General features: G+C 34.3%; 1 protein-coding gene across 26 annotated transcripts in view; it reads left to right on the top strand.

Annotated features, from left to right (window-relative positions):
• The window catches only part of LOC128265595 (voltage-dependent calcium channel type A subunit alpha-1), an 80,859-nt gene that overhangs the window by 40,837 nt on the left and 13,779 nt on the right, over positions 1 to 26,243 (top strand). For 9 of the 26 annotated variants that reach the window (XM_053001711.1, XM_053001712.1, XM_053001721.1 and 6 more), the window contains exons 16-27: positions 2,180 to 2,323; positions 2,555 to 2,756; positions 4,148 to 4,312; positions 4,924 to 5,034; positions 5,641 to 5,724; positions 7,600 to 7,605; positions 13,476 to 13,658; positions 15,706 to 15,800; positions 18,118 to 18,399; positions 19,046 to 19,248; positions 19,582 to 19,790; positions 21,807 to 21,866. In XM_053001711.1, coding sequence (XP_052857671.1) covers positions 2,180 to 2,323; positions 2,555 to 2,756; positions 4,148 to 4,312; positions 4,924 to 5,034; positions 5,641 to 5,724; positions 7,600 to 7,605; positions 13,476 to 13,658; positions 15,706 to 15,800; positions 18,118 to 18,399; positions 19,046 to 19,248; positions 19,582 to 19,790; positions 21,807 to 21,866 — 1,744 coding nt within the window. Of the gene's footprint in view, positions 1 to 2,179; positions 2,324 to 2,554; positions 2,757 to 4,147; positions 4,313 to 4,923; positions 5,035 to 5,640; positions 5,725 to 7,599; positions 13,659 to 15,705; positions 15,801 to 18,117; positions 18,400 to 19,045; positions 19,249 to 19,581; positions 19,791 to 21,806; positions 21,867 to 26,243 lie in introns of those variants that run through there. The other 17 variants (XM_053001717.1, XM_053001718.1, XM_053001729.1 and 14 more) reach the window with 6 other exon arrangements.

The following is a 26,243-nucleotide window of genomic DNA, read 5'->3' as shown; positions in this document are numbered from 1 at the left end:
ATACAAAATATAGAGCAAATGCGTTCGAATCAACATCAATGATATAGAAGTGCAAACGTACAGTTTCTAGTTACCAGACCTTAACAGTTACGCCTAATTTTCTATAATTATTTTATATATATACCAAATCAGTTAAGCCGTTTCAGTGTATGTTTGTATATGTTGTCTTCACTTATCAAAGCTCGGGAATCACTAATGAAATAGCGAGAGTCTTCGCGATTTGCCTGTGTACTTAAACCATAATTATCTGTACTTAAATGTTTCATTTATCTGCAATTGGGTATTCTCCAAATACCAAAGAGTCCATATTACTACCAGAAGATTTCTTAATAAGCACGCGCATAGCAGTCACGGACCGATTTAGAATAGAAAACTAGAAAAAAGAGTTTCATCAAACGACTCAGATAAAATTTTACATAGTTCAAGACCCAATTAATGAGAGAAGAGCAACAGTATGGTTTAAACTTCAGTTCTGGTTCTAGGTTCTGAATTTGTTAAATATTTTTAATCCAAGTAGTAAGTGTATCCTGATATTTAGACATCACCCATACATACACGCCATAATTTGTATGTTTAAGTATAAATTTTTATATCTTTCTAACAAAAACGAACCAGTTTTTTTCTCTACCAATAGTGGTGTCGTAGGAATCGTAACATTTTTTTGGTAGACTGTATCCAACTAGATGACGAGCGCTCTTTCCCAAGTTATGTGTGTATAGAGAGTATCATTATGTATTATATTATTAACACCGCGTATCTTACACTCGACGCTGTTGAGAAGTGAAAACAAACCCCGATACTTGCGTTGCTCCCATAGGACGTTCAACGATAAAAGCCATAGAGTATCGGGTTGTTTTAGCTGTTTGGCTTCGTATGCAATAACTGTGGCCGACCGCTCTGCCGAATTGAAAACCAAATCAAATCCAATTAATTTTATTTAAAACCCAAATACATATGTACACGTGCATCCCAACGCCCACTAGCATATACACTCATGCCCTTACGCATTATCCCGTCACCAGCGATGAAAATTTCTTTTTGTGTACCTCGGCTTGGTTAAACATACGTATCATAGCCGAGTTTTGGACTGATCCTGATCGTTTTTATAGCCGGTTTATAACTAATTCTATCGTCTTACGGGGTTACTAAAAAAAAAAAGCTTGGCCTATTTCTATTTTTATGTTTTTAAATTTAAATCAATATATGAATTGTCAATTACAAGATGGATGAAAAATTCTCGAATAACTTAACTCGGTTTGAGCAAACTGTGAATCGTGGTCTGCTCATTTACAAAAACACTTAAAGCGTACTTTTCAACCGGATACAATATGGTAGCCTTTCATCCTACCCAAGATAAGACCTCGCACATTTGAGCGCAGCTGCTTTGTTACACATCACCGAACTGACAACGGGCCAAACCGCGGAACCCCAGTAAGAAAGAGGTCTATTTTTGATCTACAGCTCCACACCGATCAACAGTCTTCTCCATTCATGCATCCCACGGGTAATGGGCTTAGTATTTTTTTTTTTTTTTTTTTTTTTTTTTGTAATTTTCGAACATTTCTTTATTTGTACGCCTTCCTATTCAGACCGTACCGAGTGTTGATTTGGCTTGAGCTGATGTCGGTCGTTTCAAGAATCCTATGCCAAGTCAAATTGCCCGCTTGGACAAGGTCAATGCAGTATGTAGATGTGACAGGGACAGCAGTCGCTTCTTTCACAACTGACATACCACCCAGCTACCAAAGAACAAAGACACACCGACATGCGTATATAGCAATGTAATGATATAAGTTTATTAATGCTGTACTGTCGTACTGTCGCTTTTATTTATTAGCTTTCGACTTCCATATATATTTCACATTAAAATCATTTCACCATTTCATTAAAATTTCAAAAGCTACAAAAACAAAATAATTTACGATAATACGTATTTCGATCCCCAATTGATGTTCGGTTCAGTTTTAGATGCTTGCAAACTTTAGTTTTGGTTCATTGCCTTTTTTCGTTTGACTTAGTGTTCTTAGCGCAAACTTAATTTTGGTATTTTCTCTAACGAGTCTCAATCAAATTACTAATAAATCCACAAATAACTAAATCACAACATCGACTAACACCATCCAAAAAACATGAAATCCCAAATAAACCAAATGCGAAACCAAATCAAACGCAACCGAAGGGGCTCGTACTTTAAGTACGAGGAGGACGAGCTGCTGCCCAAACAGGAGCTGAGGGTTTGGAAGCCACGAGCCTTCCACTACGATAATGTAGCTGCCGCGATGCTGACACTTTTCGCTGTGCAGACCGGCGAGGGATGGCCACAGTAAGCCCATTTGTTGTTGTAACTGATATTTCCCTTTATATATCCATATCCATATCTGCATCTGTATCCATATTGTATCTGTATCTGTCTATCGATCTGTGTACTGATCTGTCAAATGAAAATCTAAATGCCAGACATATCTAACGTATATCTTTTGCCTCTTTTTCTCCTCAAACTTACAATCTGCACCTTGAATGTCCATCCACACCTCATCGATTCAACTGCGAATAGGGTCTTGCAACACTCAATGGCTGCCACTTATGAAGATAGGGGTCCAATCCAAAATTTCCGGATCGAAATGTCCATATTTTATATTGTGTATTTTATTGTATTTCCGTTCTTCTTCGTCAACATATTCGTGGCCTTGATTATTATTACGTTTCAAGAGCAAGGTGAAGCTGAGTTACAAGATGGCGAAATTGACAAAAATCAGGTGAGCCAGACCCATCCGTCCTGTAAACCTATGTGAGTCCAAATCTCCACCTTTCTCAGTCTCTCTCTCTGCTTATAAATATGTGTGTTTGTGTAATGTACCGCTAGTCGTAAATGTAAAACCCGAAAAAAAAACCAAAAAGTTAAAGTTAAAGTTAACTATTAATAAATTGATTAATTTGCACGTACATTTCACTAACTCGTACAACCCGCTACCTACCTAACAACTACCTACTACAGAAAACTTTTCCAAAAAATCAACGAACTCCACACAGTGGGCGCAGCTCACGCAACCAGTACACACTGTACACTCAGCAAAATACTCGTACATAGAATGTGTCCAAGATCGTAAATCCTAGCCTAGCTCCATATGTACTCGTAAGTGCGAAATGTTTGCCTTGCTTTCTCGCCTTTCGTTGTGGATACCCTCTGTGTCACCCCACTTTAGCCCACACCCCACAAACACTCTCCAGTTGCATATAAACATATATGTGAGTTTTGCGTATAGATCCGCCCTTAGCTACCTGTGTATTTTGGCCGGCATCGAAGCATTTTCAGTCCCCATAAATGATAATCGGTGGCTATCCTGACCCAGACCATATAGACATATTTGCTTAGAAGCCTCGATTAGTAGTGGTTTTTTGATATAAATAGTGAACATTTACCGGAAAATAGAGATATGTCATTTCACTCACGATAGTCCTTAAATATTCCCTACTACATAGTTCTGGAATATTTAATGATTTGATCGTAAAGTCAGTTGCCACAGTTGTTTAAGCGCGTTGTCCATCATGTCCCTACCCGCGAGCAAAGACGATTGTAAGTATGAATTCTTCAACATCCGCCAGTAGATGAATACCATCCAGTCGTAAGAAGTGTGTTTCATTCATTTTGGTTACAAACGAACTCCAACTTTAACATTTAAGCTATGTAAAATGACATAGTTTTGGCCTTCCAAGTGCAAACCCCATACAAACACTCCCTTTAGAAAAATCCCGAGAATAAACTGTAAATTTTAAAACGGGCATGTGTTAATTTAATGTATTCGCCATTAATTAAGGGGGTAGTACTTTTTGTTTTGCTTAAAATCAAATTGCATATGCCTAATCCTAATTTGGGTTGATCTGTCGAAACTGGAATACATTTTTACTTTATAAACAATGTAGTTAAAACCGATGTGTTCATTTCAAATGTGTGTATATAGAATTATGAACTCATTCGTAAAATATGTGTATGCCAAATTGCTTTTATAAATTAAATACTTTACAAATTAGACATTAATACAACTTAGTTATACTTTGGAAAAAATGTGTTGTGTATAAAGTTAGCCACGAACGCCAATTCAAAGAACATCCAAAACCAATTAAATCATTACATTTCTCTTCACTCTAGAAATCCTGCATCGATTTTACTATAGGAGCACGCCCACTTGAACGCTATATGCCCAAGAACCGGAACACTTTCAAGTATAAAGTGTGGCGAATTGTGGTGTCGACTCCTTTCGAGTACTTCATTATGATGTTGATCGTATTCAATACTCTTTTGCTGATGATGAAGGTAAGTTTCTCTGTATTAATTTATTTAAGAACCGCTTTTTTAGTTATACATTTTGATTTGTGTTACTTACCTCTATTGTATTCGTGTAATGTATGTTACAGAGTAACAGAATAAATGTGTTTATGTTAGCTTTGACTAGAAAGTAATAAAACGGTGCTTTTATTAGCACAAAGCTCCCATAGGAACAATCGGAAAAATATATAAACAAATTATAACTTTTCTGTTTTTTAATTTTTTTTATAGTTCTTCTTAAATTTCATCAAACCTATATCATATAGCTCCCACGGAAACAATAAAGATATGAAAAAAAAATTTTTTTTTAATTTAACTTTTCTGTTTTGTAATTTTAAAAAATTTTTTTTGACTTATTAATAATTTGACAGTTCAGAATTACGCTTTTAATTCTTTTTTTTTTAATAAAATAGTTTGTGTGAAGGGAATTCTCGAATAGGCCTTTTTACTCAATAAAAAAAGAAACAATGTGCCTCTTCCGTAACTTCAATTTCTGTAGATTTATCGGCATCTATTTTGCCCAAAACTATGGATCCTTCTCCGGGATATAAGTATAAATAATTGTATCTTAAACACATATAAATCTTAAATCTTAACAGTATCATAATCAAGGAGACATGTATGAAAAGTCACTGAAGTACATTAACATGGGATTCACTGGAATGTTTAGTGTAGAAACTGTCCTGAAAATCATTGGATTCGGTGTTAAGGTGAGTGGTTGTGTCTATAAAGGTTAAATTAAGAAAGTGGTTTGCCTTATTTTAATTTGCGTACAGGATTACGTTAAACTTTTTCTCATATTCATATTTGAAATGAATATAATAAGCCTTCGGTTTTGTGCATAAAAAAATACGTTCCATACCAATAATAAACTAACCTAATCGAAAAAAGGTACATTTATTCAGGTACATTTGAAATAGTTTAACAATATACTCATTATTATTAACTATGCCATCTTTAAAAAGTTCATAAAAAATGTACATTTAAATGGATAATATGGTATTATTCTGATTAGTTAAAAATGAAATTAATTGAAATTGATTGGGCTAATGAATTTGGAATCATAAAAGATTTGCCTTTTTTTGAAGATTACTCAAATTTTAATTTTAATATTAGACGTGAACTATTCTTGCTCCACTCCACATTAAAATATAATTTATTTGAATCAAATATTAAATAAACAAAAATTGCACAAGGATAACTATTTGACTGTGAATGGTTAACTTTTAATTATGTTATTGGAACTGGCTATTAGCCAACAATATAATATTCATTTGTGAGCTTAAATAACATGATTTTGTTTGGTTGCGTTGTAGAATTTCTTCAAGGACCCCTGGAACATATTCGATTTAATCACCGTTCTGGGCAGCATTGTGGATGCACTGTGGATGGAATTTGGGGTAATTATCAGTTGCTTTTCACAACACGACTCAGAGCATACATATTATTGTTGTGTTCGATTTCTGTGCCGTTATGCAAGACAAAACAATGTAATCCTAAACTAAATACCAATGTATCTAGCTTCATTTTTTGCCAAGATACAAATATACACCTAATCTTTGACACACCTACACATTTACCAAAACACGCAATTAAGAAAGAAGAAAATATGTAATACGTCTCTATATAATTATCTATGCAGACTTGATGCGTACGGCCATATGTGTCTCAATTATACTTTTAAGTCTATATTATTTCATAACCAACGCTAGGTACATTAACATGGATGTTCTTTCGCTGAAATATATATCTGAAAACATTGAGGGAACCAGCTAAACCGACGACGAGGAATACAGTTTATGTATTTGAACTAGTCGCGGTGCAAGAGACAAAAGTTGTAGGATTTCGCACTAAAAAACTTATCCAACGATATGATTAAAGAAAGGGCTCTAGCCGATATGCCGAATTGGCGTTTGATGCAAACTGTTAACGAAGAATATCTAATACACTTAGTTGCGGGGCTCAACCGCTTAGGCTTAAGATATATTTAATCCAGCGCAACAGTCAGGATTTGGCACTATGCACAGATGGCAAGGACAGTACAGTTACACCCACTGTTATAACATGTTATTTTTATCCTTTTACATTCGAACACCTATACCTAAATTTATACATTAATTTGTTTATTATACATATATAAAAGCCCAAACACACAAACAGAATATCCAAATCAAACAAAAACGAAACAAAACATCACAAATTACCAAAATTAATAATCATATTTCTTTTTTGATTTCCTTTTCCATATTTATTTATGTACGAAAACCAAAACCAAATGTGGTTTCAAAATCGGGAAAACCCAATCCGAATCAATCCAAAAATATGTTTCGATGAATGCAAATAATAAAATAAATTACATAAAATATATAATAATCACTCACGCAATGATATATATCTACACAATAATGACAACAAACTGAAACCCACGCACACATCTAAACAAATGTGTAATTTCTTATAACTCACGCAAATCTCCACATCTATACACTGGTGTAAACTTATTCTATATATAATGTTATTATATATGCGAACGCAACGATTTACATGTACATTGCAATTGGCCACATCGGGAATGAATTGAAACGAATTCAAACAACGTTCAAACAATAAAAACTAAAACACAAACAACAACAACAACAACAACAACCAAAAACTATACCATCTATGTAATTACAAATACAAAATGCAATGAATGTGCAACAAACTCTATATGTCTCTCTCGATCACCACCAACCACCACTACCACTGATCCACTGATCCACTGATCCACTACTGATCCACCGAACCACCGATCCACCGATCCACTGATCCACTACCACAATCACCATGCCACCATTTCACCACCGAATTTGTATATGAAAAAATATATATAAACTCACTGAACCAATCAAATTTAAACGATTATATGCAAAATGTCAACTTGATACCGACCAAAAACCAAAATCAAATCAAATCGAATCGAATCGAATCGAATCAACCTAAAATGGAATCCCAACCAAATTAATCAACAAATCGACCAAATCAAATTAAACAATCAATCGATCAACAATTTCGATGAAACTAATCTATCATCTCGACAATCCCATGCATGTGTATGTGTATGTCCTGCTAATGTGTCTGTAATCCTACCGCGTGCACGCACATATACACATGCATTCGCATCCATACACGTGCACACACACAAATGTGGCACGTGCCCGTGTATGTGTGGACGTGGTCCTTCATCTACAACTACATCGACTACAACATGTACAACCAAACGACACAACCAGCAGCACGATGTAAGTACGAAACACAATCTACACTGATTTTGCATTTATCCAAAAAGTTTTGATGTGTACCAATCAATGAACTTAGATTCCGCTTAACTGCTAAGTAAAAGGCCTTCCACTAAAAAAGCTTATTAATTACGACCCTCTATCTTTCCTCTTTCATTTTATTCTCCTAAATCAGACCTAGTTTCATTTATTTGTTGTCGACAGCAAAGCGTCATATTTGCAAAAATATAACTATATTTATACCTTACTTACTCACTTCGAATAGCCAATTCTTCGTTCGACAATGTATACATATTTATCTTATTTATCTTAGTTCACCTTTCTTCCTTAAATTTCGTACTCTTATTTCAGTTTTTCGATTTGGCAATCAGTTTTCTGTTGCATAGCACACTACCCTGCGATTTGTACTTGCTACTGTGTCTCTCTGTCTGTCTCTATATCTACGTATCTATATTTGGTTACCTTTACTGTCTTTCTGTGTCTCTTGTATAAAGTTGCGTGTAAAAGCTTATAGTCCAGCATAAGCTTATAGTGGAATGTACAGCAAGGGATGGGCGGAAATATTTTGGCATATGTATTAAACAGGAGATTATTAGACCAAATTTAACTCCTTCCGAATTTGGACTTCCAACAACACCGTAAAATCATTGAATTTATTACTAGTCTTCAGTGGCCATACAATTAATAGTGTATGCGAAAGTAAGCAATCGTGTTTTAAAAATAATTATTGCATTTAAAGTGACTTCGTTGCTTGAAATATTTTAAAGATCCTATTGTTGCCCATAAAAATACATAGCGGTTCGACCAGAAGTGTTTTTGGAGTTTTTTTGTACTTCTAATATTGCACAAGGCGTTGCATGCCCCCGCATATCTGCCTAAATTCTAACGAATTGTGATATACATATTTTTTTGGTTATAAATATTTAAAGCTTATAATAGACCATTGCATATCTTACCCCTTTAAGCAAAAGCCTACCAGTGTGATTTCGTAATGTCCTGCTAAATTAATAAAAATAATGAATGATTAATAAGTAATTATAATTCTTTTAAGAAGAATAAGAGCAAATATGTACATGAGTTCATGTTTTATATATAAACATACAAATAGTATGCTATACAGAAATAGGAATTCCGTCTAACCTTCCTTGAAAATGGTCCGATTCGTCCAAGTACAAACCTTTTGCGCCCAAAAATGTTTATACTATTATAAGTTTGAATGCGATTTGCAGGGCTTGCATGGCCAAAGTTTGATTTACAAATCAATTTCAAACATCTTAAATTGTTCCCAAAATATAATTTTGTAAAGCTAAACTAAAAAAAAAATATATTTAGAAACCGGACCTGGGGTATTTTTTTGGCCTTTACTGTCCCGTCTTTACAAATATAAAGTTATGTGCAACTATAGGATTGGATACAAAACCTTAATAAACATATACCAACAATTTTAAACTACAATTCATCTGAATATGATTTAATAAATGTCAAATCAAAGCTTTGTAACGCATATGAACACCAGATAGGGAACTTTTGCTGAACTGATCGTGCCGAACTGAATGTGCGTTGATATTATGCAACTACTGTTCGAGTTTGATCGACCTTCTTGCGTATGGCTTACATTGCACATGGACTCCTTTGGCTTAATCGATATTGCAATTTCACAACAAATGCCACACACACAACTCGTTGCGGTTAATGCTCACTCATTCTGTCATGCACACAAATACGCAAACCCCTACTGTAAACTTAAGGTAAAAGCCACATAAATATACGCACTTGAGAGTATCCGATCTTGAATAATTCTTCGATAAATATCCGATATATAAACGATAAACAGAGCAAGATCGCAATCATTGTCATCATTGTCACATCGACCTTTCGCATCGGATGAGGTGTCTTATAAGCTGCCCAACAGTCAAACACTAACTGTAAGTAGTCGCACCCGGCGAGGTCTGCGAATAATTGCATTGAGGCCAACTAATGACACCAAGCGAGGTACTTAAAAAGGCTCAGACTGGATAATCTTTTTATATACGTCTATCGAATTCTATTGATCTTATAACATTCGTAAACTTGATCCTTCAAAAGCATGATTTCAGTACTGTCTGGTCTTTTTGTTGAGAACCCCAGCCCATTTTACATTCTCCGCTCTCCGCCTGCTCCTGCTACTGCTACTGCAAGTTTTCTCTCTGGGTAATGTTTTTGCAGGTTGAGCAGTAGTTTCTCTACCATAAGTCCCAGGATGGCTTTCAAGATTTGCTTCCTCCTGCCCCAAATGCCCGAAACCAATTTGCTCCATTTCCTATTAACACCTTCACGTTCAGTTTTGCTATGCTCACATCTTTCACTCCCATGACTGCAACTTAGTATGGCCCAGCTTTAAAGTTGGGTTTGGATTAGCTTTCGTTACATCGCCTGCATGCCACTCACACTCGCACTTTCAAATACATCCAGATTTACACACTCAATCACTAAAACTTGCGATTTAAATCGTTCAATTCACTCGAGGTGTTTTTAATAAGTTCGCTTCCGCTTGTTACACGCAACCATATTTTTTTAAACCGCTTAAGAAGTTTCAATGCTGAAGTGTGGTATAGTTGCTTGCCGGCTTGGTTGTTCCACAACAGATCCCGGTAGTCCCTATGGTGTGTCTGGGTAAGAGAGGTAAGAGGATGTCTCAGTCTCAGTTAACGCTAAAATGAAATGCGGCTGTTTTATCCGTTTGTGAGGTAAATTTTGGTTTCGTGTTTTATTTCGTCAATCCACGCCCTTTTCTGTTCTATTAAATACATTTTTAAAGTGAGTGTTCGAATATAACAGACTTCGTAGAAGGTAATAAACAAGCTTAGCATAGCCAAGCCATTCTGCGAAAATAGAAATATCGACTTAGAACCTTGCCGAGCTGCAATTTTCCTAAGCAATTGAACTAGAATACAGACACCAATACAGATACCAATGACACATATACACACACAGAGAAATATATATATAGACAACATAGAAAACTCTGCTTACTGATATTGATCTTGATCTATCTTTGTATACCTGCTAGAAACTGCAGAAAACTTGTCCTACTAATTTTCAACTCTACTTTATTTGTTTCTGTATTTTTCAAAAAAAATCTCAAAAACTGTGTAAAAACCATTACGAAAATCAACAAAAATCTCTTGAACGCCGCCCAACGAATTTCGTTTGACCTGTGATCGATCGTCAAACGTCTGAGTAAAATAAAACTGCACCGAAAAACAATCCAATTGAATACAAAACCAATCAAAAACATTTCTTTGTTGTATTCGTCTTGTAAATTGCAACGATCCGAACTATATCTGATTATCTGATTGCAATCAAAAACAAACTGCTCAATGATAAATTCAACAACACCAACCACTACTACTACAACTAACAACAACAACTACATCAATGATTGAACAATTGCCTGAATCGTCAAAAAAAAAAATTATCGTTTCTTATGCGGTATATGAGTAATGTGCACATTGATTTGTCTCAAAACAAATCCAAAATTTTGAATTAAAATGGTTTCTGACTAACAGGATGTAAGTAAACAAATCTATCTTCACAAGCTTTCTACTTTCAAAACTAACAAAACTCCAACATCAACGGTGACAACAATATAAACAAAACAACACAACAACTTACAAAATTCTTTGACTTACTAGCCAATTTAGAATTACCTTAACTACTACCAGAATGTTTACCACGAATTGTAATTTCAACTTTGAATTCTTTATATACGAGTAGATCACATTGTCGAATCATCCGTAGATTCAACTTTATTTTATTTGTTCGCCCACTCTCTATTTATTTACTCTTAGCTAGTTAACAAATATCAGAGAGCTTAGACAGGGCTGGGCCTGATCTTTGTAATTGTATACTTGCGTGTATTTTCCCGCATCCTTTTTTTTTTAATTTTCGGCTAGAATATTCCAACTAAGTTACTTTTAAGTGCGTCGTCCCAAGTTTCCTAAGATTCATATCTTGAAAGGAACAACAGCGTGGAATTGTTCTTTATTGTACTCCTCTCTATCTACCCGCATACCCCTCAGAGCCATTGTATAGCTAAGCGCAGAATCCCAGGTAGATATAGCCTTTCTGCTTAGCTCATTCTCTATATCCCGTGTATATATCTCTCGACCAATTGGTAACCCTGTTGGTAACTTCAGTGTGCGCGAGTATCTTTTGTTTTTATTTACGTATCCTACACCATTTTTGTGCAACAGGCAGCGACAGTGTTGCGTCACAGCTTGCTATTTTGATATCTAATACCTCATCAGTTCTAGACTCCGTAGTCAAATAATGTTTGTCTCTATACACTTTTTAGCTTTAAGTATGTGCAAACTCATTACGTAATTAGACGGGACTAGCAAATGGTAATCTCAAAATTGGCTTAAATTGGTTCCAAAGAGATTGTCTCGACTCTTCAAGATTCTGTCGACTTCGTTCAATCTTTTTCGAATAAAATTAAGCGCTTCTCCCGGAGCACACCCTGTTAAATTCGGGTAGAACTACTTTTCGTTTGTTTCAGTGTACATATACAATATTATTAACCACAAATAGTATATAATTCCATGTTCTGCAGTGTCCAATCGGCAACGCGAAGGCTCTATTGTTCTTTGTGACCTATTAATGCAGATCCCACGGTGAGGCGGTATGCGTCCACAAGTCAGCGGTTGACGTGTTTGGTTATTCATTACCCGACACTCAACATCTGCGTGTGCTGACGTATAAGGGGTACCAATGTCCTCAATGGCACCCTGAAATGCGTCCGCCCATGCTAGTGTCTCAACAGCTGATGCGTAAAATATTTTGGCCAAAGCCCCAGTCGAACCGGCTTAACATTCGACTTCGGTAACACAATAGTTACAACCCCACGTGAATAAGCAACTAGTACCGCAGCGTTAATTTTCTCCACGTGGAGTAATTGCCAAGGCAAATTATTGTACATACTTACTTAACTGCTGTACCGTTAAATTGGTTTTCGCCATCCCAGGCTCTTTGCAAATTATATACGTAGAACACGCCTCGCATGTTCCACTTTACCTTGGGACGATTAGTTTAGACGAAATACCCACGCACAAACATCGCTTTTCAAAATGTTTTCCTTAGACGATCAAACAAATATGTGTATTTTTCTACTCCGTACAGTTTGTTATTAGTATTTGGCAGACGCCGACGCACAAATCACTATGTTTCTGGTGATCATTTTAACACAAAACACTGAAGCAGATACACATAAACACAAAAACGCTAACAGGCAGTAATACGCACAAAGTACCATTTCAATATATTTTTATAGACTTTTTGTCAAAAAAAAAAATAATTAAAATACCTTATATAAAAAATGTTAAAATGGTTGCAAAGATAAGTTTTTTTTTAGCATTTGGCCTCGCTCTTATATACACTATTTACTAACTATGAGTAAAACTCAAATTGGATCGTCTTTACTTTTATTATTTGAGATATAGCGAATTAACAAACATAGCTTAAATGATTTTACAAATTCTTATGTACAACTAACCAATGAACCTACCGCCACTTCTATGTATGTAACTATCTACCTATTACTTACTACCTACTACTTACTACAACTGCGCCTAACCACATACTACTGCACCTAACCTTATACTACTCTTACTAACTACTAACGGAACGAGCTACTTATCGATAGTTTAGATTGAAATGCATCGCATCACGTAGATCGATGGCGACGCCTTCTAGTTCTTTGAGCCGAGCTCATCGAATTCGTATGTTAAGACGGGAACGTTAACCAGTCTAATGCCAAATTCCTTATCTGTTCTGTTTTCTCTCTCTCTTTTTGTTTCTTCGACTCTCTTCCTTTGGCCAATAATATTTTACAGTCGAACTCAATCAACGTCGGCTTCCTGCGTTTATTTCGAGCGGCGCGCCTTATCAAATTACTTCGTCAAGGATACACAATACGAATTCTCCTGTGGACATTCGTACAATCATTTAAAGCACTTCCTTATGTCTGTTTGCTAATAGCAATGCTATTTTTTATATACGCCATTATCGGCATGCAGGTAAGTACCGGATCCAAAAACGAAAAAAAATGAAAACTTTTAAAATCAATGAACAGTGAGTTTATGTACTAGGGCTACCAGTTTGTGGAAGATATTTTGTTAGCTTGTTGGCGGTCTGGTTGTAGACTTTCAGGCTCCACTCACTTTATGGTGCAAAGGAATCAGCTTAATATTTTTTGGGGTTGAATATTCCCTGTTGCCGATAATCGATTCCGGTGGTCTTTTAAAGCATTTAGAATAAGTAATTAGTTTTTGGTTTGATTTTGCATTAGTTACTTTTTAAACGTATCAAATAGTTTACTAAATAGACATGACTGTTGGACCAATTTAATGCCTATTCATTCAATTATATTGCTTACAACGAAACAAAAGGTTTTTGGCAACATAAAGTATGATCCGGACACGCAACTCAACCGTCACAATAACTTCCAGTCGTTCTCCGGTGGAATCATGCTGCTCTTTCGGTAAACGAGAAAAGTAACCTAGTTAGCTATAGTAATTTAATAGCGATTACCCAAAGATGGCACAACAGTCACTTATACTTTACATTAAACGTAGTCATATGTCGAGTCATAATTCGAGAATACCCCATAAGTGTGCTTATAAGAGGTCCGCCATCGTATAAACCCACTCCCAATCTTCGATGGTGAATTCGGTCGCTGTAATTATACTAGAGGCAATACGCTGTGGTCAACTTCCCATAACCAAACAAAAATTTCGATCATCTCTCCATTGTTTGTTTAAACTTCAAACTAAATTTACGCATACTCGCATTCAATCAATCAAGGAAACAATGTATGCGTTTAAAAGTTGCTTGATCCGTATTGCTTGGAGTTGAGATTTTAAATCGAGCTACATGTTCGTATGCCATTAGTAGCTTTGATTTTGTAATTGTTCTATTATTCTGGACTCGTTTTCAACACTATTCGAATGTGAATGTAGCTTTTCATAGCACATTATGTTTTAATGTTGTACATAGATGCGCTAGCTTTTAACGTTATTTTTCCTTAATGTTTGTGTTTTTTGAGAAGATACCAGCCGTGTATATCCTAGACTTCAAAGGACACTGCTTCTCGAAACAAATGAAAATAACGTTAAATAGTAATCCAGTAAGCAGATTATATACCACCTTTGTTATATTATCACTTATATATTTTTATAAAGATCTGCTTTTTTCAACGATGCCTACTTTTCCTCATTTGAAATCGAATCCCATAATATATTATATAATGTAAGAATGTTTAAAAGCCTTTATTTGTTTACCAAAATGGAAAACCACATAAGAAGCCTTAAAATACTAATAATAATATAATATTTTTAATATGCAAGTAAAAGTTAAAAAATTAGATTAGAGAAGATATATATTTAGTCAAATCCAGCATCAATACAACCATAGGTATGCATACATTTATGCGAACTCGTCCATAGGAACTTTGGACTTACTCTCTGCAAGGCTATACAACTTTCAAAACTAAATTATTTGAACCTCGAAAGTAAAAGGTTATCGCAAATGGCCCCTTTTGTGGTTTTCCTTGATGGTTTTTTTTTTTTTTTTTTTGTACAGTCATATTTTTGTTTTATGTTAATATTTTCTTTTCTTGGTAGTTTGTAAGTCCAGTAACTTCTTAACAACGTAAAACTTTATTATATTATTTGATTCGAAGCTTTTAAGTAAAAGATATAAGTTTTTAAATGTTGACTGCCATAGAGTTTTAGCTGTGCAATTCCCAAACTATCAATTCACATCCACACATCTACATCGACTTTGAAATCGGGGGAAGTCGCCACACATTATATACGCATATTGTATGCAGAAAGAGGATTTCTGGTCCTCTAAACCCACTCTCACACATGGATTTGCCGTTGTTAGTAGGCGAGGCGGTATCGAAGGTTTTTCTTTGAGTGTAGTGACAGCATTGTGGAGGATAATGAAGTGGAGGTGAATCTGTGTAATGTGTACATCAAATATAACTTAATTATTTCAATTTCTAAATACAAATGAACAAATAATCAATGCATTCTTTACCGATATTTAAATCGTGAATAGGTGTTCGGGAATATCAAACTAGGTACGGTGGAAAATTCCATTACTAGACACAACAACTTCCAATCATTTATTCAAGGCGTCATGTTGCTATTCAGGTACGTAACACCTAGATTTCTCCAGTCATTTGCAATATGTACTGTTATTACCCAACCAAAAGTTTCGACTCTCAGTAATTAAGTTAATAGTTATACATATAATACAAGTTAGCATAATTTAACTATACCATTTTTCTTTCAAGTCGCGATGTTATACTTTATATCTAATTGTAAAACAAATAGCTTAGCGATAGGGTCATCTATGGGGTGGATAGCACCCTGAAAGCGGAACACACTAGCAACAAAAATATATTATGTCAGTTAGACATTTAGAAATTAGAAGCCTTGAGGGCATTTTCAAAGAAATTTTCAAACATTATATTATTATAGTTTCTTCTAAAATTTATTATCAAGTTGTCACCCATTAATAGTGATGCCAAACAAAAAACTAGACTTTAGACTGACTTTCCTAGCATATTTTTATATAATTTGTGTTGGTTTCTAGTATGATGAAATATACATTTTTTCGAGGTTCCGGTTCCACAAGCTGATTACGGATCAAAAATGTCGAATCGCTTGGATTTGCGACAACCATAGACGGTGGTAAATCCATAACTACAACCTTAAACAATCAATATAAAACAACTCAGATCTCCAACCAACTTCATTACATACATTCGTTTTGCGTAATATCAAGTTTTTTTGGTACCTGTGTAAGTAGATTGAGTTCTAGAGTTGCGACACTGATTCAACAAAACTGGAATATACGTATACATAAATGTAATTTCTATGTATTAACAAACCTGTAGAGCTATATTACAAAATTACTACATTTAAACGCAGCTTGATTTTTTGGAGTTTGCACTTTTCGTTGTTGCAGTTAATCAGTTGGGATTTAAATGAAAGTTAAATAGTTTTAAAGTATTGCTGGTAATTTACGTTATAGCTGTATACATACAAACATTTATAATATATATATAATTCTCATATACTTGAACGACGCAAGGGTTTACCCGTCCCTATTTATATTTATTTATAGCTACATATATATAATGATAGTAAAGTTAATAGAACTCTCGGTTGACATATGTCTGTATAAATGTCATATTATTATATTTCGTTTACTAGCAACTCGCCCTTATGAATATAGTACACATTTATTTTTATGAAATTAGGTATGACAAGTCTTTAAAAAAATGTTCTCTGAATTGATGAATATTTTCGTTTATCAGGAACTTCCGCTAGTTACCAACCTTAGGTATTTTTAAACCGTAACTTAGTCTGTATGTAACTACATAGTGTTTTGAGAGAAAATATAAAATAGCGGGTAGACTCAGAATTTATTTTATTTTTAACTTGTCTTTGTTTGTAAAAATTCAATTGCTTATATAAATAATATTTTATAGCTTATAAATAAAGTATTATTAGTATGAAAACAATAGTTTAATGGTAATAATATTAATTAAACAAATTAATTGTGTAGTCAATAATTTCAAGGACAATAAATAGTAAACAGGTTGCAGCTTCAAATATTAAATAAATGGTCTTATCAACAATCCAAAGTGATTTATACTGGTGCATTTTTGTACGAGAATAAGCAATAAAATTAGCCACTTTAAACTTCAAAAAAATTCTAAAGCCCCACCCAAAATCGTTGAAAGCAATCTTGTTTTGACTTCCTTCCTGTTATATAAAAAAAAAAAAATGATATAATAATTGTTAACATAGTTCTTATAGCAACTATAAAATAATCTAAGTCGTCCGATCCCGTATTTCTTTCCTTCTTATATACTACATCTAATGGAAATAAGGCTATTGTAAAAGTTTCATACAGATATTATAAAAAATAGTGTGTGTGAGTTATTTGAGCTTTTAGGTTAAAGTATGCTGCAATCTGAAAAAAAAAATTAAAATCATTAAGGCCCCATATAACTTAATAATATAACTTAAATCCTTTCTCACGGATTTTAAATTCTCTTGTCGATTTTATTATTTGAAAGTGTGAAGTAGATTTCAGAGACATAAATTTGATTTTTTTTTAAACTGAAGAGTATTCTTTAATTTAACAAAGAGCATATCTTTTGTTATTATATAATCATATATAGAGTAAGCTGTACAAATACCCTTAACATCACTCAGCCCTGACTACCCCAGAGTTCCCTGTATGTATATACACTCATCTACTTATCTGTAAATACATAGAACTTGGTCAGTAGTAACGAACCGACATATTCAAAAAGTGCCTTTTCATACTAAAATAATCATACTTAGACCTACCTGTACCTCAAATGTACCCTATCTAGATAGAACTAAGCTCAATTTACGTATTAATTATTTGTGTCATTTTGTCCAACCACTCGTGAAAATGCAAATGCAGGTGTGCGACGGGCGAGGCCTGGCCAAACATAATGTTGGCCTGCTTGAAGGGCAAAGCCTGCGACGAGGACGCCGAAAAGGCCCCTGGAGAGTACTGCGGATCCACACTGGCCTACGCCTACTTCGTATCATTTATTTTCTTCTGCTCCTTCCTGATGTTGAATCTGTTCGTCGCTGTCATCATGGATAATTTCGATTATCTCACAAGGGACTCCAGCATATTGGGTGCCCATCACTTAGACGAATTTGTGCGCATATGGGCGGAATATGATCCAAATGCGACGTAATTATCTGTTTAATATACACCACATAACACATATCCCTTCAAAATCTTTTTTAGTTCTGTTTATAATTTCAGTTTCAGTTTCTTCCTTTCGGTCATTCGAGAAATAAGAAATGAGCCGCGCGGGCGGCTCTTCTATTATATTAAACGATTATTATTTGGTCGTATTTGATTCATACTCGATGGTTGACAACGGTCCCGAGCGGCTTTGTGCACAAGTTTAGCTTAAGTTCTTTTAATTAAAATGGATAGGAAAAATGCAATTATTTTCGCATGCTTTCCCATGCATAAGACACCCAGCCAGTGGTCCAACGTCCCAAGGATTGTCCGAGAGCAACCCAATCTGGCGAAGGATTTCGAGTCTTGCTTGTCTTTCTCTGGGCTGATTATTTCCACTGTGAATTTTTTATGCTACAAGGAAAACTTATAAACAAAAAACAAACAAAAAAAAACATACAAAAAACAAACAAATATAAACCAAATAAAACAAACCCGGTATTCGTAGAGCGAATGGTGCTATTTCTGAATGCTGGGTATCTCATTGTCGGGTCATTCGACTATAGCTTTTTTACTAGCCGAGGACCAAGTTCCGAGAGCTAAAGCACTCAACACTCCACTAACTTTTGCTGTGTTCCCGGATAACTAGTGGAAAAATTCACTACACGGAAATGTACGACATGCTGAAGAATATGGACCCACCGTTGGGATTTGGAAACAAATGTCCTAACCGATTGGCCTACAAAAAACTAATACGAATGAACATGCCCTTAGACGATGAGTTGAGAGTGCAGTTCACCACAACGTTGTTTGCTTTGATTCGGGAGAATCTCAGCATCAAAATGCGAGCGCGTACGTACCACATTCACATTGTTTTTAATAAAAAGTTGTAGTTAGTCCTATCCTATTTGCTCCAAATGTTTTTATATTTAATGATGACGGTAACAACTGTTTTATTTGTTGGACCGAAACTAAAGACATTTATTCCCGTTCCCATAGTATCGATCTTTTTAAATTTCTTGCTGGAGAACGATTATAATTCTTAATAGCTGAAGAAAATGAAGCTTGATAGAACGAAATTGAAGATTTTGGCTTACTTTTGTTAAAAATGATGAGGAGCCGTTGTTGTAGTGGTAACGGTCTGATGGACATATTCTAATCCAATTTCTCACCTCCCGTGCTCAGCTGAGGAGATGGACCAGGCGGACATGGAGCTAAGGGAAACCATCACGAACATCTGGCCCCTGCAGGCGAAGAAGATGCTGAACCTGCTGGTGCCACCTAGCGATCAGCTCAACAAGGGCAAGCTCTCAGTCGGTAAAATCTATGCAGGTTTCCTCATCCTGGAGTCCTGGCGCAGCACGCGGTTCGGCCAGCTTGATTCGGGAATGCCGGTAAGCCACACAAGATCCCCATCCAGCCCCTAACACAAACAACCGCACCACCTCAGTTGCGTTGAGTCGAAGATGAGTCGATGAACCGCGGCCAATTCACTTGGACTGGCCGCACAGTACAGTGCCGGCTAGTTTTTATGATACCCATCCACGGTTGACCCGATAGGAACATTGAGGCATAACGAATAAACAGACTTAGGCAGATGTTTCTTACCTCAATTCGCCTTCTTTATTACAGTACTAAGTTATCTATAAAAAACCCTATAAACTATAAACCCTGAATTTAAGAAAGCACTTTACCTTCTGGTCCCAATCAATTTTAGAATTTATTTTTTTAAACTCAAAACTGCCTTACAATATGGTTTAACCAATACAATTTAAAACAGGCACACATGTAACGAAAATTGTTAGTGTATAGCGGCTTCAAAGGTTTCGCGAATTTATCGCAGTGTTATAAACTAATTGCTACAAATGCGCTTTAAAAAAATGAATATAAATTAACATAAGTAAGATTGGGGTATTAATTCCAACTTAGGTCTATTTTCAAGACTTCATGGTAAACAAAAGGAACTCCCTAAAAGAAAAAGCAGTCCTTAGAAAGATTTAAAATTTTTAGGGTGATTTTTATATTCGGTTAGGAAGAAGAAGGCCCGCAGATTTATTCCATTCTACCATAAACAATTGCTTAAAAATAAACAACACCAACTACGAATATTCTATACCATCTATATAACATGTGATATTATGATTTTTCTTCTTATACGATTGAATATGAACTCTCTCATTGAATAACAACAAATAAAATAAAAAACCGTAATCAATTTAATCGAGAAAATGAAAAATATGCAGAACTGGAAGGAGGTATATAATTAATTTTATATGCAACCTCATGTTACTTACATTTGTACATACAATACCCTATATATTGCACACATACATGCCCGTTTGTATGTGCTACAATTAACCAAACCTTAGCAGTACACACTCGCATTTATATATCTACATAGTTGGGTGCAAATATGTAATTTAACGTACACACGTGTACAAGCAGCTGCCCATAATTGGCCCAAGGCCCCTATTAAATCTGATCCTTGCGAAAACTCTTGTACTCCAAATTTGAAATTGTTATGGGCAGTCAGGTGGGATCAGGGGCGAATCCAGAGGCGAATTAAAATTAATTGATAATTTTGTGTTAACAAAGTCAACATTGAAGACTTTTTTTGGAGAATTAACATGCCTTGGATCTGCCACTGTGTGGAATGCATAATTTTCTCGAATTAAACTAAGTTAAACGTATCCTAATCGGGAACAGAAAATGTTGCAATTCAATAGGGATTGCGGTTATCGTTAACTCGTGTAATGAGCAAAAAAATTCCGTTCAGTAGAAGTCGAATTTTTAAGTAATTACTTCTATATTCCCATATATCGGTAGAGTTGACCAGTTCGTATTTTAAATCTCGAGTTGCGATTGTATGTTCGTTATAAGTAGACACGATCAAACCAGAGTTTACACATTATACAAACTGTATGTATTGATTCTTAGATATTTCTAGAGGTTTGTCGTTTGTTTTAACACTGAAATCCGGAATAATTCGAACATCAACTTATGTTTGCAACAACTTGAGAGCCAAAATAATTTCTAAAAGGATTTACAAAAAGCCAAGGGACATCCTCACGCACTCACACAATCCCCCAATCTCCCTACACTTAGGGCCGGTTTCTTGATGTGCAGTTAAATTTTTCTAAACGTTAAACTTACCAAGAAAGATACTGTGGTTACATTCAAGCTTAACTTAAGCTTTAACTGGACATAAAAAAAGTGTGCCTATGTGAATAAATACACATGTATTGAAAGTATTAATTTAATGTTTTATCTGTTATCCTTTTGTGCACTACACACAAACAATCAATGACCAACTCAAAATTGAAAACTAAAAACCTATAATTAAAATTGATTAATTTTTAATAAACGTTAATAATATTTGGACGATGTGATAATAATTACATCAATAATAGCGGAAGAAGCCGGAAGACGATGATGAGCATAAATATAGCCCAACGGCAGTCCAAGAGCCGGTATATAATATATTTACATATATATACCTATCCATACTTCGCTTGGTTTTTCTTTCGCCTATTAAAGCTCCTCCTCTTCCACCTGTTTTGCGTCTTCTACTTTTGTACAACTTTTCACCATTCTCGGCTAGAGGCATGTTTACATACTCGCCTAAGAGTACTAATAACTAGGAAACCAGCATAAGCCTGCCAATCCATATAACAAACCGCAACCAAAATCCAGCGCAAACACACCCAATCCTATATTTATCCATTTGTAGATGAACACCCAACTGCAATGCCATGGTCATGTTTCGCTTCACTAGGCTAGTGTCAACCAATCTTTATATTTGATAAATGACTGTGCACTTTCCACAAACTAAGGATTCTCTGTGGTCTGTAAGACGTGTCCAATGTGTAAGCTTTATTTTTAAATATTTAAATTTTAAAACTCTATGGTAAAGGGCTTCGACCGAGATAATTTTTTTTTTTGATAAAATTTTTAATGATTTATGTGTATATACATCCATTAATGTGCTGAAGTCACGAATTTTCGCTGCATCGAGAGCCAAAATGTTGTATAGTTTCGAGAAAGCCAAACATACCATCCAGCAGAGAAACATAATATCAACAGTATAAATACAATACAGCTATCGAATTTCACACGCCATAGTTCCCAACAAGAATTGTATCCATTTTCAGTTTTCAGTTATCATTTTTCAACCGGATTCCGGATTTAAAACACAAACATGTTTGCTATAATAAAAAATGCACTTCCTAAGTGGCATCCGTTAAAAAATGCTTTATAGAATTATAGGCTTGGGAGCATTCTGGGTGTAAACTAGTGTATCTGACCATGGCTGTAGCAGTGCCTTGCTGATATTCAAAATTTGTTGAGTAAAGTCCAACAGCGAATTCTTTAGGATAAGCCAATACTTAGATTTATCCAGAAACGTCTGGAAAACCTTTTGAACCCCATAAAATCCAATGCGAAAATTATTTAGTCTTTAGGAAATAGTACAGCTTAAACGGCTACTATTTTTATAGGTATAATATAATACTGTGGCTATACTTCTAGTTTTCTCTAGTTGAAACTTGCTTGAACCTCACCCAAAGCATCAAACCTTGTTTGATCCAAACCGAAAACTCATGGCTAACTAAATTATATTTAAAACTATTGAAATTTGATAATCATTTCGATGATTTTTCGTATCATTTTTGAAGCTTTTAAAAACAATATTAATGATAACATCATTTTGGTTATCTAATATAACAACTACTTGGTTGTAGTGCAATGATTGAAATTGTTAGTTTAGTAACAAATCAAAAAATATCATAATAATGGGAATACCAATAATAAATATTATGTACCAGGATAAGTAAACCCTCCAAACAGTAAAATACGTATTTGACGGGAGATAGACTATGTACCTTTTAATACAGTTTTTTTTTAATCGAACTTGACACAAATCTGTGATAGCTTGTAAAATTAAAATTCACATTAATACGAAAAACTTTTCGTATAAGCAGGGTTCGTAAATATCAATAATAATAAATAAATATCCCTTACAATGAATAGAATCAGTCGGAAAAATATCGCTCACTGTTATTAAATTATTGTGAAATATATTCATCATTAGTGAAAAAAAGTATTATAAGTGGAAAAAATTAAAAAAATAAATATACATCAAAGGTTATGAAATGATCAATTTTGTCTGCTATGATTGTTCTTCCTCAATATATTGTATAACAATGAGAAGAGTTTTGATTTCCAAGATAAATATATATATAAAAACATAAGAAAATAAAAAATTAATTAAACCTTTATAATTTTTAAAGTATAAAACCAAATTCCACTTTTTGAAAGATATTTAACGAGCCCTGGATAGAGATTTTCAATACACCCAATTGGAAACAGATTTGTTAAATTCGTATATTTTTTTTTATAAAAACTGCACACTATTTTTGTAGTGTTTTTAATACCCTTGCAGAGGGTATTATAATTTCAGTCAGTAGTTTTCAACGCAGTAAAAGAAACATTTTTGACCGTAAAAAGTATATAGGAATATTCTTAATCATCTTCACTAGCAGAGTCGATGTATCCATGTCTGTCTGTCCGTCTGTCCGTCCGTCTGTTCCGCCTGTTACTTCGCAAACTAGTCTCTCACTTTTAAAGCTATATGCATGAAATCTTTTATTGATATTGCAGGTAGTGTGCAAGACGGAACAATTCAGATCGGACGACTTTATCATATAGCTTCTATAGGAACACTCGGAAACATAAATTTAAAAAATGTTACCTTCGTTGGTTTTAATTTTTTTACAGTCGGAAAAATATATGAACAAAATTAAAAGCTTCACTGTTTTTCACAAAATAATTGTTTATCATTTCAGAAAAGGTTTCAATTCGTTTAATATCGGACAACGATATAAAACTACATGGCAGTAGTTGCAATATCTGCAAGGGTATATAAACTTCGGCTTGCCAAAGTTAGCTTTTTTTCTTGCTTAAAGTATTTTTTAATGTGACGTCACTATCACAATTTGTAACTACGTATAAATAGAAAACTTTTGCCGTCGAGGATAATAAATCATCATTAAAAAATCTTTAAAAAAACCTTTATTTTTGGTTCGCTTTGAAATTATCGTTACCACTCAAACTAAACATTTTCGGTTACGAACAAATTTCAAACAGACCTATTGCTTTTAAGGAGTGGGGTAGGGTTTTAAACATTCTGTACAAATTTCAAGTCAATTCGTGTAAAATTATAGGAGTTACAGCGTTTCAAACGACCGGCCGTGGTACCAGATTGTTCACGTATGAAAAACTTTAAATCGATTTTACCGAAAATGTCGAAAAATTCAACAGCTTTAAAATGCATATTAATGTTTTTTTTTCTGATAATCCGGTCACGAGTTATAATGTTCACCCCAAAGCAACTTTTTTCAAGGCGTCTCCGAAGATTCACGCCCACCGGCTTAATTTTCATTATTGTTTTTTGAAAAATTTTTCTTACATTTTTTAAAAGTTCTATAATATATATATAATTAAATTAAAAAAATTATATTAAAGGTTTCGCCGCCAAAGAATCATAACAATATACATTTTTTTCGCCTTTAAAACCCTACACCCCCCTTTAAAGGGCCCGACAAAACAAATTTTTAAAGTACGGAATGACTTCGCCCTTTAGTTTAGTTTACTACACTCTATCCTGAATCCTTTTTTGAATAGCGCACTGTTTCTTATTAATAGATTGGACTTTTGCACTTAACCACAAAATGACAAAGCTATAGTCCCGAGTTAAATATATATATAATGAACCTTTTGTACAAATACCCTAGAATGATCTAATCGCGTGAATATATCATTCAAATTAAGTACATACAAGTGACAGTGTATGTAATTAATTCATTATTTTTATGAGATATCAGGCAAATGTCCTATATTTAACATTTTAGTCTACTCGTCGAATCGCTGTTGAATTTTATGTAATCTTTACTGCTAAATAGGCATGCTTTAGGTAACCAAGGTAATCAACCTAAAGACACGAACTAAACTAATTCAAAAAGCAAGCATGGAAGATATTAAAAAAATCTGATAAACTTTGTTATGCTAAATTGCCTATATGACATTAGCCTTAAAATGAAACTAAAGATATATGCGAAGAGATACAAAAATTCTTGTAAAGGTAACAATGTTTTAAGAAACGAGGACTCAAATAGATTCCGTCGTCGGAAAACTTTATTATTTGTAAGGCTGCCTTCCAAAGGACCATATCATTATTTAAGACCAAAACTAATCAAAATTAAATTGGTAAAATACATAAAGAGGTGAAAAACCAATTTTTCTTTTAAAATAAAATGATGTTATTCTTTGTGAAAATAGTTATTTGTAATTTGTAATTGAATACAAAAGGATACATCTACATGGACTTTCTGGGTACAGGGAAAACATTAACTGGAAGGTATTACTATAAAAATCAATCGCCACTTTTATGAAAATAACATATTTCGGTACGATTATCGTGATGCAAAGGGAATGCAACTGCATTTAAATGTTTCGAAGCAAACGTAGACGTTCAAAATTTTGTAACTCAACTCCGTTTTATATGCCTTTTACAGTATCTAGGGACTTTTAAGGTCAATGTCATATGGGCTATTTAAGATTATAACTAATTTTAATGCCACATATATAGATCGTTTTTTAGTTTTATTTCTTTTGTCATTAGTAAAAATGTTTATACATCTGATATTCACTTGTTTCTTTGACCGTTTTGATGAACTGGCACATAATAGTAAACAAATAATATTAAAAACAATTGTAATAATTTTGTCTTATAGCGGTACCTCTTAGATTTTCTTTAAATCATAGTGAGTTGTAAAAATGTTTGCGCATGC

Source organism: Drosophila gunungcola, unplaced genomic scaffold, assembly GCF_025200985.1.
Source record: "Drosophila gunungcola strain Sukarami unplaced genomic scaffold, Dgunungcola_SK_2 000137F, whole genome shotgun sequence".
Classification (NCBI taxonomy): Eukaryota; Metazoa; Arthropoda; class Insecta; order Diptera; family Drosophilidae; genus Drosophila; species Drosophila gunungcola.
The sequence above is the reverse complement of the archived record's forward strand: the minus strand, read 5'-3'. Positions and strand labels throughout refer to the sequence as shown.